Source organism: Mirounga leonina, unplaced genomic scaffold, assembly GCF_011800145.1.
Source record: "Mirounga leonina isolate KUSES-001 unplaced genomic scaffold, KU_Mleo_1.0 Mir_176, whole genome shotgun sequence".
NCBI classification, from domain to species: domain Eukaryota; kingdom Metazoa; phylum Chordata; class Mammalia; order Carnivora; family Phocidae; genus Mirounga; species Mirounga leonina.
In genome coordinates, this window is record NW_023270454.1 from 59591696 (window position 1) to 59610701 (window position 19006).

General features: G+C 34.7%; 1 protein-coding gene across 1 annotated transcript in view; it reads right to left on the bottom strand.

Moving 5' to 3' along the window:
* KIAA1109 (KIAA1109 ortholog) overlaps positions 1-19006 on the bottom strand; it is a 205475-nt gene that overhangs the window by 22916 nt on the left and 163553 nt on the right. Inside the window, exons 60-73 of the mRNA XM_035023133.1 lie at positions 17817-18043; positions 16886-17086; positions 16560-16690; positions 15371-15494; positions 13360-13469; positions 12601-12691; positions 11989-12051; positions 9650-9903; positions 8865-9080; positions 7192-7372; positions 6292-6493; positions 4426-4587; positions 3100-3239; positions 1813-2014 (exon numbers count right to left, since the gene is read on the bottom strand). Of these exons, the coding sequence (XP_034879024.1) occupies positions 1813-2014; positions 3100-3239; positions 4426-4587; positions 6292-6493; positions 7192-7372; positions 8865-9080; positions 9650-9903; positions 11989-12051; positions 12601-12691; positions 13360-13469; positions 15371-15494; positions 16560-16690; positions 16886-17086; positions 17817-18043 (2304 nt within the window). The remainder of the gene's footprint in view (positions 1-1812; positions 2015-3099; positions 3240-4425; positions 4588-6291; positions 6494-7191; positions 7373-8864; positions 9081-9649; positions 9904-11988; positions 12052-12600; positions 12692-13359; positions 13470-15370; positions 15495-16559; positions 16691-16885; positions 17087-17816; positions 18044-19006) is intronic.

Genomic DNA, 19006 nt, shown 5'->3' on the forward strand with positions numbered 1-19006 from the left:
AAAGTGAATATCCCAACAGAGAAATGGACATGGGCATATTTCTCTCCCGCATTAGCCAATAAAGTAATAACACATAAAATAAAACCCCATTTTAGTCCATCACATTAACAATGATTAAAAATAAATTTAAAGCGTTAATGTTGGGAAGAATACAGTGAACCTGGTGACTACACACACTGTGGTGAGGATGCAGAAATCTTATATTTACTAGAATAGTAAAACATATCAAACACTTTAAAAATGCTCACTCTTTCTGACTCAGGAATTCCACTTTTAAGAATTTATCCTAAGGATGTTGATTTATATATAAAGATATTCATCTCAATATTATTCACAAAATAGAAAACAAAAAGCCCAGGGAGTCTCAAATGTATGATCGAAATGATGGAATATCATGCAATCATTAAAATTATTTTAGAGATGAATATTTAATAATTTGAGAAAAACTTATATTTTAAGTTTTTAAAAGATACATAGCAGAAGAGATCATATTTAAATTTTGCCTGGGAAGAAGACTGTATCTACAAAAATGCGGGAGAGTAGGTAGGAAGTGATAATACTGGTTATCTAAGATAAAAAGATATTATTTTCATTTTTAGTACTCTTGTTTTCTGTATTCTCTATAACGAACAGTGAGTTAATTTTATAATCAAAAAGTAGGTTTTCAAAAACTGACACTACCACTCCAATATTTTATAGACTACAACACAATTCCAACAGCAATATTTTGGAGCTAAGTGTGACAGTGGGCAACCACATTTGCAAAAACTTATTTCTAAAATATCAACTTTTTTTTTTAAGATTTTTAAAAATTTATTTATTTGACAGAGACACAACGAGAGAGGGAACACAAGCAGGGGGAGTGAGAGAGGGAGAAGCAGACTTCCCGCTGAGCAGGGAGCCCAATGTGGGGCTCAATCCCAGGACCCTGGAATCATGACCTGAGCCGAAGGCAGACGCTTAACAACTGAGCCACCCAGGTGCCCCTAAAATATCAACTTTTTGTTTTCCTATTTTATGAGGAAAACTTTCAAAGATTCATGAGCAAAGCAATGTTTTGTTTTAGCCATTTTTTCAGTGTCTTCTGACATTGCAAAATATCCCCTGGGGGCTTTTTTTAACCCCTGGTTATGAACCATTGTTTTAATGATAGTTCTCTTATTAATAATTATCAATTTTCACTCATTCTAGTCTCTTTAAGAATGGTCAATAAAATCTTTATCATTTGCATATGCAATCTTTCTATGATTTTTAGGGCAGAAATGACACTGAGCTTTAATACAGTGAACAGTGAGTGACTTTCTCACCAGGAAATCATCAGTTGTGTGTTAAAAACAAAACCTTTCATGAAATGGACATTTGAGTTATAAATATATATATATACATTATTACGATTACATACACACACACACACACACAAACTACCCTTGATACAATTTTAATTCACTGTGATAAATTCTTGCATGATAACACTGTCTTCTTTTCCATTTGCAACACTGATTACTCTTAAATGTAAAAATAGAGCATAAGACATTCAAAAGTACTTAAACGTATAAAATGACATTTACTTCATAGTGCTTGTAGCGTGTACATTCAAACCAACCAAAAAATGCTATCCAACTGCCATTCACTTGTACCAAAATATACTCAAAAAACTTTGATCTCAATATATTTTTCTATAAATACTCTAATTCTCAAATATTCTCCTTTTCCAAGTTTATTTTTTTAGTAATATACACTAATCACTATTAAAATATTTATTTGAAAATAGTAGTTGGCTTTCTACCAGGGAATAAAAGAGTGTTTCTGTACCCGGTGTTCCAGTTTTGCTTGTAGAGGTCTTTGTTCCACTCTGAGTAGCATTACCTCCAGGGGATAAAGTCTCTATGGGATACGTGGTCCCTAAAGTCTCCAGTTCGCCTCGGTTTGAAGAAAACACCAAGTCCAGGGATGGTAGCTTTAGCATGCATTCTACTCTTGATACTGGTAAACAGCTAAACTTGATCTGTGAGGGCTAAAAAGTGCAGAAAGCCAAAAAAAAAAAAAAAAAATTTCTGGGTACTAGTTAAAAAATTTCACACTGGATTCCAAAAATATAATTTCCACTTCAGTCCACATATAGCAAATTATTTGACACTTTAAAGGCTTTTTTTGTTTAATGTCCTAGCTTTTTCAAACAGATATATGATACATTAACCAAAATTTATTAACAAAATGGCATTTTAGGAATCACCTCTGAGTGATATTTAGATATTTAGATGATTCAGAACATTAAAGATATCTATGTTCATATTATACTTGTTCATAATCAAATTTTTAAAGGAAATAATTCCTCTTATACTAAAATTTTTAAAAAGCTATTTAATAAGTTCTATAAACTCTCAAGCCCTCCCCCATTACATGTTTTTATCATATCTTCAAAAGGCTAATGCAAAACTCCATCCTGAAGCCCTTTTGGCCAAACTGCTATTGTAGAAAATAGTTTGAACAGATGACCATTAGTGTTTCTTTTATTCTTGAGATTATCAGATTTTAATTGAAGGTAAACTGAAACCTGAAGTTTGGTTACAAGTCGTTTTCAAATCCTCTTTAATAAATGGACTCAATCAGATGCTAATACAGTCCCAAAGGGCGACTGTTAAGACTGCATTTTACAATAAAATATTAAATAAAAATTCCATAACTTAGCAAAAATCTAACAAAGGTACTACTGTGTGACTTACATCTCAATTACACTTTATATTTGCCCCAAAAGGACCATAATGGCAAGAAATACAGGTGGCAAGAAATAAAAAAAGGGCATAAAATTCTAAAAAAAAAGGGTTTTAACTTACACATTTTTATTTTTATCAAAAAAGTGTAAGATCTAAATTTTGAAAACCCAAAGATCTATGAACCTCCTCAGCAGAAAAGTAAATACACACACAAAATTGTACATATACTTCCCAGAGGTCCAGGTGATCTCTAAGCCAGTATAGGTTTACTAAAGGTCCATGAATCTAAGGTTAAAGAAACTTTAAGGGGAAAATGTTGGAAATATTCAAATAAACTTAAGAACATTTTTCTTTAAAACAGAAGGGAATAAATGAAGTATATCACCTGAACTCGTACATAAACCACAACATCTACAGGGAAAGAAGAGTAAGCAGATGTTGAAGATGATACTAATGATGTTGTTGATTCTTCCATAGGATCTGGTATTTCAAAATGTCCCATATCTTCATCTTGTGAACTGACAGCTGTTAAAATATTTAGTTTTATTATTAGGGCAAGGGCAAACTATTTTTTTTAAAGATTTATTTATTTATTTGAGAGAAAGAGAAAGAGAGTGTGCAAGCACGGGGGTGGGGGTGGGGGTGGGGAAGAGAATCTTAAGCAGACTCCACAATCAGTGTGGAGCCTGATGGGGTATTCCATCTCATGACCCTGAGATCATGATCTGAGCCCAAATCAATACTTGGACGCTTAACTGACTACACTAGCCAGACACTCTGGGAAAACTATTTATCAAAAGATCCTTTCTTGGGGCACATGGGTGGCTCAGTCGGTTACGCATCTGCTTTCGGCACAGGCATGGTCCCAGGGGCCTGGGATCGAGCCCCGCGTCAGGCTTCCAGCTCAGAGGGGAGCCCGCTTCTCCTCCTCCTTCTCCCTCTGCATTTTCCCCGTTTGTGCTCTCTGGCTCTCTCTCTTTCTCTCTGTCAAATAAATAAATAAAATCTTAAAAAAAAAAATATCCTTTCTCTCATGCTAGTACTGAGATCAGGGATATGAACACACAGAACTGTGCTTCTGTAGCCCATCATTCTACACATCTTTCCCTATTCAAACCTCCTGCTCATTTCTCCAAATTCTAATTCCCCTCCTACTACAACAAACACTGTACAAAGAAAATTAAGCCTTTGCCCTCAAGAAGTTTCCAGTCCAAGAGGGAAGCTAATGTAGGAATTAAGGATGTTAATTTCGTCATTAACTAGCTGTGGCCGTGGGAAAATCATATAACCCTCACCAAGACTTAATTTATTTGTAAATGAGGACTAGATGATTTCTCAAGTTCTTTTCTTGATTTGTAAATGAGGACTAGATGATTTCTCAAGTTCTCTCTATAATTCTTGACTACTGAATATATTAATAATAATATATAACAGCATTAAAAATCCTTCTAAGTAATAGAATTTTAAAAATATTTGTGATGCAGGGGCACCTGGGTGGCTCAGTCGTTGAGCATCTGACTCTTGATTTAGGATCAGGTCATGATCTCAGGATTCTGAGATCAAGGTCCAAGTTGGGTTCTGGACTGGGCATGGAGCCTGCTTAAGGTTCTCTCTCCCACTCCCTCTGCAACACCCCCTCCCTGACTCTGTGCTTGTGCTCTTAAAAAAAAAAATTGTGATGGGGAAGTAAGTATATAAGGAGGATACTTACTTGTGTAATTCCTTTCAATTGGTGTAATTGGGATAGTTTCCAGAGCTTTTTCCAGAAAATCTAATAGGCAGGGACTAATAACCATTTCTTCTGGCAATGACTGAAGTGCTACCCAAGCATATAATTTGGCTGTTTTTACTCCTCCACTTCCTTTTCCTTTGGCTAGAACATTTACAAATGTGAGGTCAATTTAATAGTTCCCATACAACATATAATAATTTTGTGAGAAATTAGAACTATATATGACAGTTTAATCAGGTGAAGCACCTTATACCTAAACCATACAAGAATGCAATAAAAATAGCAGACTGATAGAAATGATATATTAATATTAGAATATAAAGATAATGATGCATATAAAACAATAGTTATTTCTACTTGCTCTAGGTCACAAATGTTGCTTCAATTTTTCAAATTTATAATTTGCTAAGCGTCTCATTTAGCATTATTTTGTCCACTTAAGAAGACACAGAGAAATCTGACAAACAATATTTTGTGTTAAGTGAGGAAAAATGTTGTTTTCAGGCTTTCCTATGTTCCTGCTGTTCTTAGCTTGTAGATTTTTACAATGCCTCCCTACATGGACTGCCATCCCTCTTTCACTTCTACATAACAAATATTTCTGTGTGAGTAGAATGAATGTAATAGCTAACTAAGATTTAGCTAACTTTGGCTTAGGTTTCCACCCTCAACATATATTAGTTTTGTAAACCAAGTAAATCAGCTCAACTTCTATGAACCTGAACTTTCTTCATTTATAAAATGGGGATAATATCTGTCCTGCACTTAATGGGCATAGATGTGCCTTGTCAATTCAAAAGTGATATAGAAAATTTTATGCATTATCACATTTATTAGCTATTTTATTGAGCATACAGGTCAGCCCTCTTCAGTGCGGAAGAAAACTACACAAGGGCATGAGTACCAGGAGGCAAGGGCCACTGGAAGCTATTTTGGAATCTGGCTACCACACCACATGAATAATACCTTATATGTATAGTAGAATTTCCAAGAAAAGGGATTATCAGACCAGACAAGAATTAGTTCAAAATGTTTCATTTGAGAGATGGAATTTGATATATAAATCTTTTAAGATATTGTGGAAGTGAATGTTTGTGACTTCTGAGGCTAAGCCATAAAAGATACTGCAACTTTAGTAGCTATGTTCTCTTTTGGATCACTCCTTTTGAGCGAAGTCAGTTCCCTTGTTATGGGAACACTCAAACAGCCCAGTGGACAGGCCCACATGGGGAGGAACTAAAGCACCAGTTTGCCCATCATGTGAATGGGATGTGATGGAAGTAGAACTTCCAGACCCAGTCGAGCATTCTGATGACTGCAGCCTTAGCCAACATCTTGACTGCAGTGTCACGAAAGACTGTAAAGTTAGATTCACCAGCCAAACTGCTCCTGAATTGCTGATCCACACACACTGTGTTTAAGGTTTTAAGCCACCAGATTTGGGATCATTTGTTATGCAGTAACAGATAATTAATAAATGTGGTTAAGACCAATGTACTTTGTCTTAAAAGTATAAGTTTGATGCTTCCATCTAGATCATAATCTCCCATATATGAACTACATAAAAATTTTTCTAAATACATATAGATCTAAAAAGTTACGTAAATAAACTATTTAGCATAGTAAGTTTCTTTTAACACTGATATTCTAAGGTAGTGTCAGTTTGAAAAATAGCCAAAGGTCAGGCCACACTTCCATATGTGAGTTTTATATAGTCATTATTGGCAAGTCTATGTGATCTTCTCTTTAACATGTAAATTTGCAAGAAATTCTCAATAGAGCAAGTAGGTGATGATTAAAAAGTTACCAAAAAAGTTAAAAATAACGTATATTTTCCTGAAATACCTGAGGGAATAGGTGGGGGTTGGGGAGGAAGTAAGGTGTTAGTCTTGCTCTGGACAGTGCAAGGTAAAGGAGGAGAAGGAGGAGATGGTGCACTATCTTTCATACCATACAGCTTGGACTCTTTAGAGAGGGTTCTTGGCAAGGAAGATCCTCTGGAGGCATTGGGTGATTCGGTCTTTAGTGTCTTGGAATTGTAATGCAACTGTATTAAGACAAATAAACTTTCAAAATTAAAATAATGAAGATGAGAAAAACCAACATATGTAGAAAAATGTGGAAGAACACCAATCCATGAGTCAGAAGACCCAGTTCCAGTTCTTACAAGTTAACGCTGTGATACTAGCAAGATTCTTAGCTGTTTTTCATTTAAAATTTAAAAAGTCATCCTAGATAATAAGTTCCTTCTTGCTTAATTTATAGGATTTTATAATTCTAAAATCTACAAAATAGGTGTTTAAGTTGGACTAGGAAAGGTTTAGCAAATGTAATGACTATCAATGCATAAAAAAGTAACTTCTTACTGACAAATTTTAATGGAAAAGCTGTATAAAAGAAGTGGCAACCTGCAATTTGGACGTTCTTATGTTCAGAATATAGCTATATCAGAGAAAAATGTTGGAAAGTCTCACTTTTCTTCTTTTAATTTTTTAAATTTTATTATGTTTTGTTAATCACCATACATTACATCATTAGTTTTTGATGTAGTGTTCCATGATTCATTGTTTGCATATAACACCCAGTGCTCCATTCAGTACGTGCCCTCCTTAATACCCATCACCAGGCTAACCCATCCCCTCCTCCCCCCAGGAAAGTCTCACTTTAATAGGTAAAGGAAGAACACGTACGACAGAAAATAAACACTGCTAAGAATAATCTAATCCTAGACTTTTAGGTTTTTACCTTTACATCAACTCCAGGAATGTAAAAAACTGTTGTTTCTAAGTCACTAGACTTTGTCTGTAGAGATGATGGCACTTTCTTGCCAGTCATTAAATGGGTGGTAGAAGCATAATTAGTTTGAAACTTCTTCTTTTTTGAAGGAGAATCTTGATCTAAACTCCTGGAACTTCTATCATAACTCCTATAAATAGAAAAATGATTTTTATCTTGTAAAAAAACGCATTTATCTCCTTTTGTTTAAAATCAAACTTTTACTTATACAGTAAGTGGAATGTAGTCCTTCATTAATAAAGTTGAAAAAGGAAAGCTCATTAGTGCCCGCTGCTAACCTGGCTAACACCGTCATGGATGATGTTCATGTCGTGTGCTCTGCAGCTACACAGGGCAGCCACTTTTAGTCTTTCCTGAGGTCACAGGTGTTTCACATGAACATGTTAGATTGAGCCAAATGAAATTGCCCTCTACATAGGTAAAACCAGCTGAATATAAGCAAAGTATTATAATGAATTAACATGCTTTTTATCGTTACTACTACATTTGTAGGAATTTAACTGCTTGAGTGCCTTTTTATCTTCTCATTTTATAAAACCCTCCTTAGACAAAAAGACAATTTTTTTTTTTTTTAAAAAGTAATCTCTATACCCAACATGGGGCTCAAACTCACAACCCTGAGGATCAAGAGTCCCATGGTCTACCAACTGAGCCTGCCTGGTGCCTGTAAAAATCTTTTATTATGAAAAATTTCAAACATGCAAAAAGTAAACAGAATGGTAAACTGTGAACCCCTATGGCTCTATCTCCCAGCTTCAACAATTGTCAGCATTCTGCCCCTTTTTTTAATCGACATTTCCACCCACTCCCCATCTATCCTCTCAATTAGTATTTTCTTTAGCTCTGTTTTAGATTAGGAAAGAAAAGCAAACATTCAAAGAAAAAATAATCTAATCTTAAGCCTCTTTATACCACCACTTTTTCAATGATGGAGACAAACGGTAAAGCTGCAGTTATATCCTGAACCACATTCCAGTATAATGAGGCCTCTCTGTCCCCCAGTTTCCCAATCTTGTTTTTCTGAATTCATCAAAATTCTGAATAACCAAGATATCTCTGAGTACTGCACTGTTCTTTAAAACAGGAATGTGCACAATACAAGAACAGAGACTGAGAAATTTGGGCTTATTTAAAGGAGAATTACAAAGATACAACTCTTTTAATTAAATTGCTAGAATCTAAAGCAGAAATGCATTTCTAGTTGCCAGAAAACTTTATACACTTGTTTATTTATTATTTATTTATTTATTTAAAGATTTTATTTATTCACTTGAGACACAGAGCTAGAGAGAGAGAGAGAGAGCATGAGCAGGGAGAGAGAGAAGAAGGCTCCTCGCTGAGCAGGGAGTCCGATGTAGGGCTCGATCCCAGGACCCTGGGATCATGACCTGAGCCGAAGGCAGAAGCTTAACCATCTGAGCCACCCAGGCGCCCCTATACACTTGTTTAAAGAAACAGTATGTTTATACAAATAACCACTCAAACTTACAACTATGATTAAATCCACTCTTTAAATCTGTATTTTGGGACATGGGTGAAAAAGTTCTTTGTGATTCAGTGATATATCAATAGTATTTCTAACAAATGAAGTTACATGTATCCTTTTCTGACCAATTTATTACCTTCTCAAGCTTATATCGTCATGTTCTTGTAGAAGGGTAGTTGGGTGGAGCACACATTTTCCACTATCAATTTCGACCCGTATATCAAGTTCAAAGTCAATATTTCTCTCTGTAGCAGTGCCACTGAGACTTCGGTTGACTGGAGTTGTGGGCCAGCGTTCTGTAAATAGTTGATGAACAGCAGCAAAGCCTGTTGCTTTTTTACGAGATGTATGTCTAGAGAAAGAACAATTGATCGCTACATTGTATTAAATTGGAAGAATTTCCAACAACCTATTTCCCAATATATTATGTCAGCAACAGTCTGTAAATAAATTTTACCTGTTTTACAAATTCATACATTTTACTCAACTAGCTCATACTAATTGAAGTTTTTCCTAAGTTTGATGTAGTTACATTTTTATTCAACAACGATGCACTCAGTAACTATTATGTGCCAGGTGATGTGCTAGGTGCTAAGGACACAGGCATAATCACTGCTATTAAGGAGTCTGAATATCAGTGTATGAACTATAGTCTACATTTTTGAGGAGATTTCATTTTTGAAAATTGTAAAATGCTATTTTCCTGATTTTATTAAAAGAACGAAGAATAGGGAAAGAAAAAAATAATGTCACATGGAGCTAAATTACATTAGTAAACCATGACTATGTCTCTTAGTCTCACTCTGGCTAGGTACATTAAAATTTTTTCTGTAAAATTTAATAGTTATACATAATGCTTTAAAGTTCAGTTCTAGACTCTGAAATGTTACCTATGGCTCTCAAAATAAAAAGGTCACTTACGAGGGTTTCCTGTAAATATAAAACCTTTCCCTCTCATGGTCTTCATCCTTTTCATCCTTCTCAGAATCTTCACTAGTAGAAGACAAACTGTCATCCCGTCGGCCCTCTTCAGGTTGGAAAGGAATGCCTGATGAATAGCCTCCTGGAGTTTTGGGAGAACTGAACACGGAATATGATCCTTCACTATTTGAGGAGTAATGGGATGGACCTTCAACAGTTACTGACAAAAGGTCCAGTTCTGTTTCCTCTGGAAACTGTAAAAAGAGAAGACATGGATCAGGTTCATATTACACATCTCTTCTTAATTAAAAAAAGAAAAAGAAAAAAATATATGTGTAAACATTTAAAGTTCTCTCAGAGTTGAATTTCCTCACTCTGAACTAAAAGAAAAGTCATATGAAATGGCACACCAAGAAAGGAAGCAGGTCTTAACCACAGAAAGTATTACTACTAACATACTAAAAATTAGAGTGAAATATTACGTTATATAAGCTTATATCAGCCTGTTACTTAGTACATACTATGTAATTCTTTAAGCATAAGTTAAACATGCTGTGGAGACAAAGCAAATAATGTTGATCAACCATAAATCAGAAGGGCAAGAGAGCAATTAGTGATGGAAGAGCACGCAGTGTCTGTACAGAAAGTGCTTCATGATTCCAGATGCTTTTTATAGATAGCTTTTAAAAATGAGTCCCTAATTGGCTGTAGACAGATGTGCCAGTCATTATGTAATTAAAGATATCAATCAGTCCAACTTAAGAGTACTATTTTTTAAGGTTAATACTTTTTTATAAACACTATGTCACTGAGAATTGCACTAGGAGGCCATTGTATTTAAGTAGATCAAAAAAGAAACAACAATAACAACAACAACAACACTTCCTATGATCTAATTTGTAGTCCCACTTTTGAGAGTTGCTTAAATACCCTTTGAAAATGTGATAAGCCTTTGTAAAGTGTTATGTGCAAGGTAATGTAATTTATTGACTCTATTAGATACAACAAAATTAGATACATGAAAATAGAGTACTATAATAAAAATTTCAAACATGTAGAATTCAGCTTTTCCTCACTTTTTATAATATACATGTTATTTAGTAAATAAGTAAAAGATTTTATTTATCAGAACATCTTTAAAATTTACATTTTTAAAAGTAAGAATCTGTTTTATGTTTATATATATATTTTATATTTATTTTTGTTTAATCTTTCTTTTATATTTATTTTACATTTAACCATGCCTTAGTGATCTATTTTATAATTTGTGATTTTTATATACTATTTTTTACAAATAGCATACACTACTATTTAAAAATAGGACTTGAACTGATTCAAATATTAATGCCTTTAAGAATTACTTAATCATTTCAAAATATACACATAAATCAAATCATTACATCTGAAACTGATATAATGTTGTGTCTCAATAAAAAAAAATCAGATGGGGAAAAATCAATTAGGAGAATCCCTCAACTCAATTCTGTAAATGATTTATTTCCAAGTTCGTTTTTACAAAAAAAAGGACATGTTTATCAAGCTCCCTATAATCTCATAGATCTAAAACAAAATTCAGTTTGACTACATTCAGTGTAACTACGGGATATGTACTAAAACTATAGCTTAAGAGGGCAGGAAAACAAAATGTACATGAAATAAGTGCCAATTTGTAATGTAACTTGACAGAAAATTCCTAGACAAAGGTTTATATACCTAGTGTACAGATCTATTTTTAAAATTTAATTTTACTTTCATTACTTATATTTAGGGAAAATATACAGTTCATAAAAATGTTAATTCAACTTATAAGTCCTTGTGTAGCACATTTTCCATACTGTTTTGAACATAATTTTTAAATGGATTGTTTTTATAAATGTATGTTTTATATGTATATAGTGACTCCAAAGAAATAACATTCAATGATTAATCTGTTGTTCTGAGAGAAGTTTGATTCTAGTTTCTGTTAGTTAAAATTCTTTTTTTAAAGAAAAGATTCATTTTGTGGTTGAATGTAGAGAAAAGAGATTCACTTAGGGATTAGCAAATAACTAACAGCAGTTTTTGACTTATGATTTGGTTAATCTGGTAAGCTGATTTAGTCTTTAATTTTGGAGACTCAGTAATTAATATCATACAAAGAAATACAGAACTAAAATATATTCATGCAAGAGCTTATAAAACATACATGATGAAAAAGAATTCAAACAATCTTAAAGCTTTATGTAAAATATTTTTGACGTCTGAGTTTAGTATAAAATGAGAGGAAGACATTTTGAAAGCAGATTTTCAGGGTGGTTAATTAGTTTTAAAGCAAAATTTACATTGTTCTTAATAAGTACCTGAAAATACCCTTCCCCAGGACAGCTGGATTGTGGCGTACTTCCCCATATTGTTTTTTTCAACTTAATTAAAATAATAAGAAAATATATAAAAACTCATGAAAAATAAAAAGACAATGGTTTAAAAGCAAAGAAACATTCAAAAAACAAACATGTTAATGTAAATTTTTACATATATAAAATTAAATATAGCTTTTAAGCTGACCTTTTGACTTCTGGTTTCTGCTATTACCTCTATATATTCTGAACTAAAATACATAATAAGATAAATACATAAAGTATAAACATTCCACATTTACACTTGTGTAAAAGACCTAGTTTAATGTGGATTCATACTTGAAAGGAAAATTATTCAACAAAGTCCTTCCACCTAAGAGCAACCAGTACGGAATCTTTATTCTAGGTGCAAAACACGAACATGAGCAGCACGGCTCTCAAATGATAGCACAGCGGCAGTGTCCTGCTGTTTGGTAATTCAAAGGCACTTCACCCATCACAACTGGCACTTTCATTGTAGGAATTCGTATTTTGAAACTGTGTAACTACTATGATTTCATTATTACTAAAAACTATTTGGCACTGTGTATCTCTAACAAATAATCTCTCTCTTACTGTATCTTGGATATTGAAAGTTACTCTGGGTCCAGGAGATGCTGCATCCACACGGATTTCAGGGAGCTCCTCAGTTTCTCCTATTCGAGAACTGGAAGTAAAATATAAAGTTATAAAACATTAATAATAGTCTTTTAAAAAAAAGTCCCTGGACTTAATGAAAGTCTAGCAAATGACAGTAACATTCTAAATATTTCTAAATATTTACCTTATCCAAGGATTAAATTTTTGGTATCCCATTTCTGAATCTTTAGCATCCCATAAAAAAATAAACACTGAATATTTTAATTAATGTGAGATTTTCTGAAACTAAACCATATAAAAGAATTTTTACTTCTTACTTTAAGTGCTCATTAATTAGTAAGACAGTTTTTTTCTCTAATATGTAGAATTTCCATTTTTTTATATGCTAAATGTGTATGTAGTCACACCTTTTCTAAAATGGCAAACTTACAGCAGCAGCTACTAATTTGCCCATACTCATTTCCTTGGATAGTCTGTAAGTTTACACATAAGCTTGTCTAAATAGCAATGTACTTCTTTACTAAAAAGTACATGGTGATTCTGGTATAAATAGAGGAATTCCTCAAATAAACTTTTTAGTTTGACAGTATCCATTATTACCAGTATTTGACTAATAAGTTTCATTTTTACTCCCTTATGTAATTTCCCCAATTAGAACATAATAAATAAGTAGTGGACCTTCATAAAGGAGTCAGCAATTTTATTACTTGTTTCAGTAGTGGAAATATATATTACCTTGCCCTTTCCATTCGTTTAAGAGGAGGTCTTCCAGAAGCAGAAATGCTTTTTGAACGGCTATAACTTGGTTTGTAACCCAAACCCCACTTATCCTTTAGAGAAGCAGCCTAATGAAATGGGAGAGGAAGAGTGACTTTAGACATTGCTTATGTCATAATATCTGACTACAGATAAAATATTCTATCAACAAAATAGTGTTTCCTCCAAGTCAATAACATGTTACTTTAAATTTGACTTTAAATGTCACTTAACAGTATATAGATGGATCAAAGTAGAGCAGGGCTCTGCTACTTTTTAGTCCTAATGTCAATTAGAAGGGCTGTACAATGGAAATACAATTCACCGTCTGGCCTGAGAGAGAAAAGAAAAAGATTGGGAGCAGGCATGAGGGGTACAGAAATAAGGTGAGAAGAAAGGAAACAAAAAGGAAAGAAAGGCAAAACAAAATGAGAATTAAAAGGAAAGATTCTGGGAGAAAGCTGGGTGGTGGGAGGAGGTGAAAGGGAGATCAGAGGAGAGCAGGAGGGAGAGAGGGAGAGGCTGGGGTGGGGGGGGCATCGATCATCTCAAGTACCACCCACGGGCACCCCTGCCACGGCACTCCATTACAGGAAAGGAAAGGAAGGGGTGACCTTAACACTCTACTTGTCTCCAAATCTCTCTTCTCCAAATGTGTAGTTGGGGGCTAGATAATGAAAAGATTCCAAGACAATGGAGATTTGGAATGCAAGAGGACTGAGGGGGAAGTGAGGGGGGAAAGACAGATGAGATACATGCTAAGAACACTGATAAAACTTCGAGAATTTCCCTAATTCTCTCTACCTAGATTTTATTTTTAGCAGACAATTACCAAGTATAAACTACCTTATAAATAGTACATAAGCAGTATTTTAATTCTATTGTATGATTGTTAGGTATATAGTAGCGAAAATTTTAAACACAGACTTATGCATTACAGATCATCACTATCCATTTATTACCATCAGAAGCCAGGGATGAATAACTCATATTGGATTTTATCTTCTATTTGAATAAATAATTTAGAACAGTATTCAAACTAGGGTGTCTGGGAGTTTGGGGTGATCAAGAAAGTTCAAGCCAATGAACCCTGGATCCCTGCAACCTTTCCCCCCTTCCTCTGGCCCAACCAGCTCTGATTTAATGTTTTTTATGTATTAGGGTGCCACCAAAAAATGAAGGGTTCTGTTGATTATTTAAAAAAAAAAAATAAGGTTAAGAACCTATCTTTATTGAAAAAAGTAGTTTTTCCACTAACAAGACCACCTTGATCCAAGGAAACCTACCTCCATTTAAATACATTTTAGAACTATTTTCTACTATATGTTTATAGAATATCTATCTACATATTTATTTCACTTGTTCAGCAATTGGACTAAATCCCAAAAAATGTGGTAGGAAATGGGGTCAAAGATAAATAACTTGTTATTTATGAGACTCAAATTCTAGTTAGGACAACTAAATGTGCAAAGAAAAGAGAATGAAGTGCTGAGAGTACATAGTGGCTGAGAGGTAAAGTCAACTTTGGAAAATGGGATAGGAGTAGAATGGGCATCTCAAAAGACTCATACTGAGATACAGACTGAAAAGAAAGTGTGGTTTTATGAAAGGTGGACAAAAGACAGTGGCTAAGGACAGACTGTAGAGTCCCACTGTTTGGGTTTAATCTTGGCTCCACCAAGATTGATAGCTGTATAACCCTGGACAAATTATTTGACTTCTCTCTGTCTCAGTTTCCTCATTTTTAAAATGGGGAAAATAATACAAGCTACTTCATATGGCTATTGTAAAAATTTAATGGGTTGTTAAATGTAAAGTGCTTTAAACAGTGCCTAGTACATAGTAGATATGAGATGTACAAATCAAGTGGTTACTATCACCAGCAATGGAGAAAGAAAGAGAACTTCAGTATGGTCACAAAGTCTCATAAAGTAAAAAATAAAAGAATGGTCTACTCCAATAATAAAATTCTTCTTAAATGTTTACTCACTCGCATACTCGACCTCCGTAATTTCTTACGAACGTCTCTTCGAATATCATTCACAGCAACAGATTCTAACTGTTGATAACGCTGAATTTCCTGGTTTATGGTTCCCTCACTTGCACCTAATTTTCTGGATGCAAAACAAATATGGCAATTAGTGTAAAGAGGTAACGGAGTAAGAATGATTTATATTTGCTCCACAGAGTATCAAAGATTATATATGGACAGGCCAAATCCTCCATAACTTTTAACACCTTGGTGATCTCATTTATAAATTAAAAGGGTTGTACCAGCCCAAATCCAGTTTTCTCCATATTTAAAATTCTATGATTCTATTATTAAAAAATATTATATTAAAAATCATTACACATACTTAAGATCACCTAGTAAACTGTAAAAAAAACCCTCTAATATTTTAGGAAATGGCTCTTTCTCACCTCTGCATTAAGAATCTCTATGACAACTTTATGAAAGCTATGGACCCACTCTGCAGAATAATGTCTGTATGTAAAATTCTACATAAATTTAAGCATCAGGTACAATTTAAAGGGAGGAAGTATATTTTGCTTCAAGTCATTTTTAACCCCTGAGAGCAAAACTCAAACTGTAATGTAAGTCAACAGGAAAATGTGAGTCACTGTATCATCATTAATTTACAGATGAGTTTTTAGGTAATACCTATCATTGTACAAAATGCACATATTTGTCTAGAGTCCCTGAATGCAAAACCTCTGACACAGGTGGTGTATGAAGATTAGAAAAGATGTAATGAATCATTGAACACTACATTAAAAACTAATGATGTATTATAGGTTGGCTAACTGAACATAAAAAAAAAATTTACATTCCAGAAATATCAATGTTAGCAAAAGACTAACATATATGTTAACATACACATGTGAAGTTATATGTAGGTATATATACATATGCAGAGATATGTATATGTGATACACAGTCTGTCATGAACTGCCCAGAAATGGGGAGTTGTGATGAGTGCTGCACCAGGACTTCAAGCCTAACTTCATCACTAATGAATGTATGATCTCAGGCAAGTTATCAAACTCTACTGGACCTTGGTGACCTCATTTATAAAATAAAGGGGTTGTACTAGCCCAAATCCAGTTTTCTCCATATTTAAAATTCTATGATTTTATTATTAAAAATATTATATTATATTAAAAATCATTACACATACTTAAGATCATCTATTACTTTGGCCTGTTCATTCAGTTCTCTGATATCCACTATACGCTTCATAATTTTTCTTCCTCTAAGTTCTCCTGGTTGGCTACAAGATGCTCCTTGTCTTCGATAATCTACAGCTTCCTGTAAAATCAAAAGCATGTCTGTCAATACCATCCTCAGGTCACATAGGCAAATCTATACTATCACAAAAATAACACCTTAAATCAAAGGAAGCATGCAAGAATCAAAGCCATCTATATCAAGTAAGATGATTGGAATTCTCCAGTGATTCAAATCCCTTCATTTTCACAAGGAATCTATGTAGTTGCTACCTACGTTTCCCCATGAGTGAGCTCTGCATGCTTTCAAATGGGACTGGCTAGACTGAGGGGAGCCCCACATCTCTGGGTCACACAGATACTCTGCAGGAACAGAATAGCGCTGATTTGGGGGCGTCAGGCCTAGCAGATGATTTACAAGTCGCTGCCCAAAGGTGAGCTTGTGGCCATCTCCACTTACTGAACTTCCATCTGAACTCTAAATGATAAACAGTAACATTAATTTTTTGAAAATTTCTTTCTAAAAACAAGACTATTTCATGAAACAATAGTTAAAAGATACTTAAATTTTTTTAAACCAATACCAGAACAAAAGCAAAGAGTAATTTGCCTTTTAACTACCAAATAATTTATACTATATACAGTATAGAGGGAAATACATCTTTTTAAATGTATATTTTGTGTGCATGCACTTTGCTTTTCAGATTCATTTTTTAGCACCTTTATTGAGATACAATCCACATGTCATAAAATTCACCCATTTAAAATGTAAAATTCAGTGGTTTTGAGTATATTCACAAAGTTGTACAACTGTCACCACAATCTGTTTAGAACATTTTCACCACCCCAAATGAAACATCACAACTAACAGCAGTCTTTCTCCATTCCCCATCCCCAACTCTCCCAGCCCTCAGCAACCACTAATGTACTGTCTATCTACAGGTTTGCTTACACTTTGGCTTTTAACGTTAGTACATTACTTGTAGGTTAAGGCACAAGTTTGTTGACAGTTATTATGAAAACTATCAATGAAAAGACAATATTATGAAATTAAAAAACAACATTATAAAATATAGACCCAGGGAACCACCACTCTCTCCCTTCCTCTACAATTATCAACTACAATATAATAAATAACATTAAGTCAATCTTTTCCTTGTCTCAGGGTAAAGGCCAGTCCAGAAAAGTCTAACAGTGAGTTTACTTACAGTATGGATAGTGGGAGACATAGTATCAACTTCATCCTCATCTGACAGGTCAGCTATGTTCACTGAATTTAGATCAGCAATGTCATCTATGTCCTCCTCTCCTGTCAGGGTCGTAAGGGTATTGCCCAGAGCATTAAGTCTTTTGCCAATGTTAGGATCCATGTGGACATCGATCCCACACATTTTCCACAAAACATTGAGTGTCCATGTTCCAGCACTACTACTTTCTGTTTAAACAAAGAGAAGTGGCATTTTTGGTAAGTCTTGAAATTTAACTCAATCTATATTTAAGGAATAAAGTGGATGATGGCCTTGTGTAACAACTAATCTCTCTCACAGCTAGGTCTGGGATTGATTTCCCTTTGCAGAGTGTGCATCTCTTGTTCCCTCTGTGCAGCACCCTTCTTTCTCCTGTGAACTATGGATTCTCTCTTCTCCCTGCTCCCAAACTGATCTACCCTCCCATGGCTGTAGTGGGAATTGCCATGACCCTCACTCATTAGCCAGAATGAGATAAGTAGGCCAGGTGAGAGTCAAGGTTGGGAAACTAAAACCCTTCCCTGGACTTCAGAAAACAATGGTCCCTCTCTAAAGATTGAAGGTGGGGGAGTGAGGCTCATGAGCTCATGGCAGCCATGTCTCCAGCCGTGTGTAAGGAGGAGATCAGCAGTATGAAGAAAATGAAGCAGCCAGAGAGGAGCAAAGAAAAGAGCCCTGGTGGCAATTGAAATCTTGGATCCAGGAGTTCCTGAGGGCCCCTAAATTGACCTGGTTCCTTATCTTCACTGAGATAGCCATTCCTAAGTTTAACTGTGATCTCTACATACCCTTTTAATAAACTCCTCCCTTTTGGTTAAGCTAGTTTGTGTGCCTTGTCGTCACTTATAAACCAGAGTCCTGACAAAGACTTTTATGTGGCCTTTCTCCAAATATGTGTGTGTTCACCTCAGTCATCACCCTTTCTTTCTAACGTTACTCCTGGAAATTTCTTTTTTTTTTTTTTCCAAAGATGTTTATTTATTTATTTGACAGAGAGAGAGACAGCGAGAGAGGGAACACAAGCAGGGAGAGTGGGAGAGGGAGAAGCAGACCTCCCGTTGAGCAGGGAGCCTGCGCGGGGCTCGATGCAGGTCTCGATCCCAGGACCCTGGGATCATGACCTGAGTCGAAGGCAGACGCTTAACGCCTGA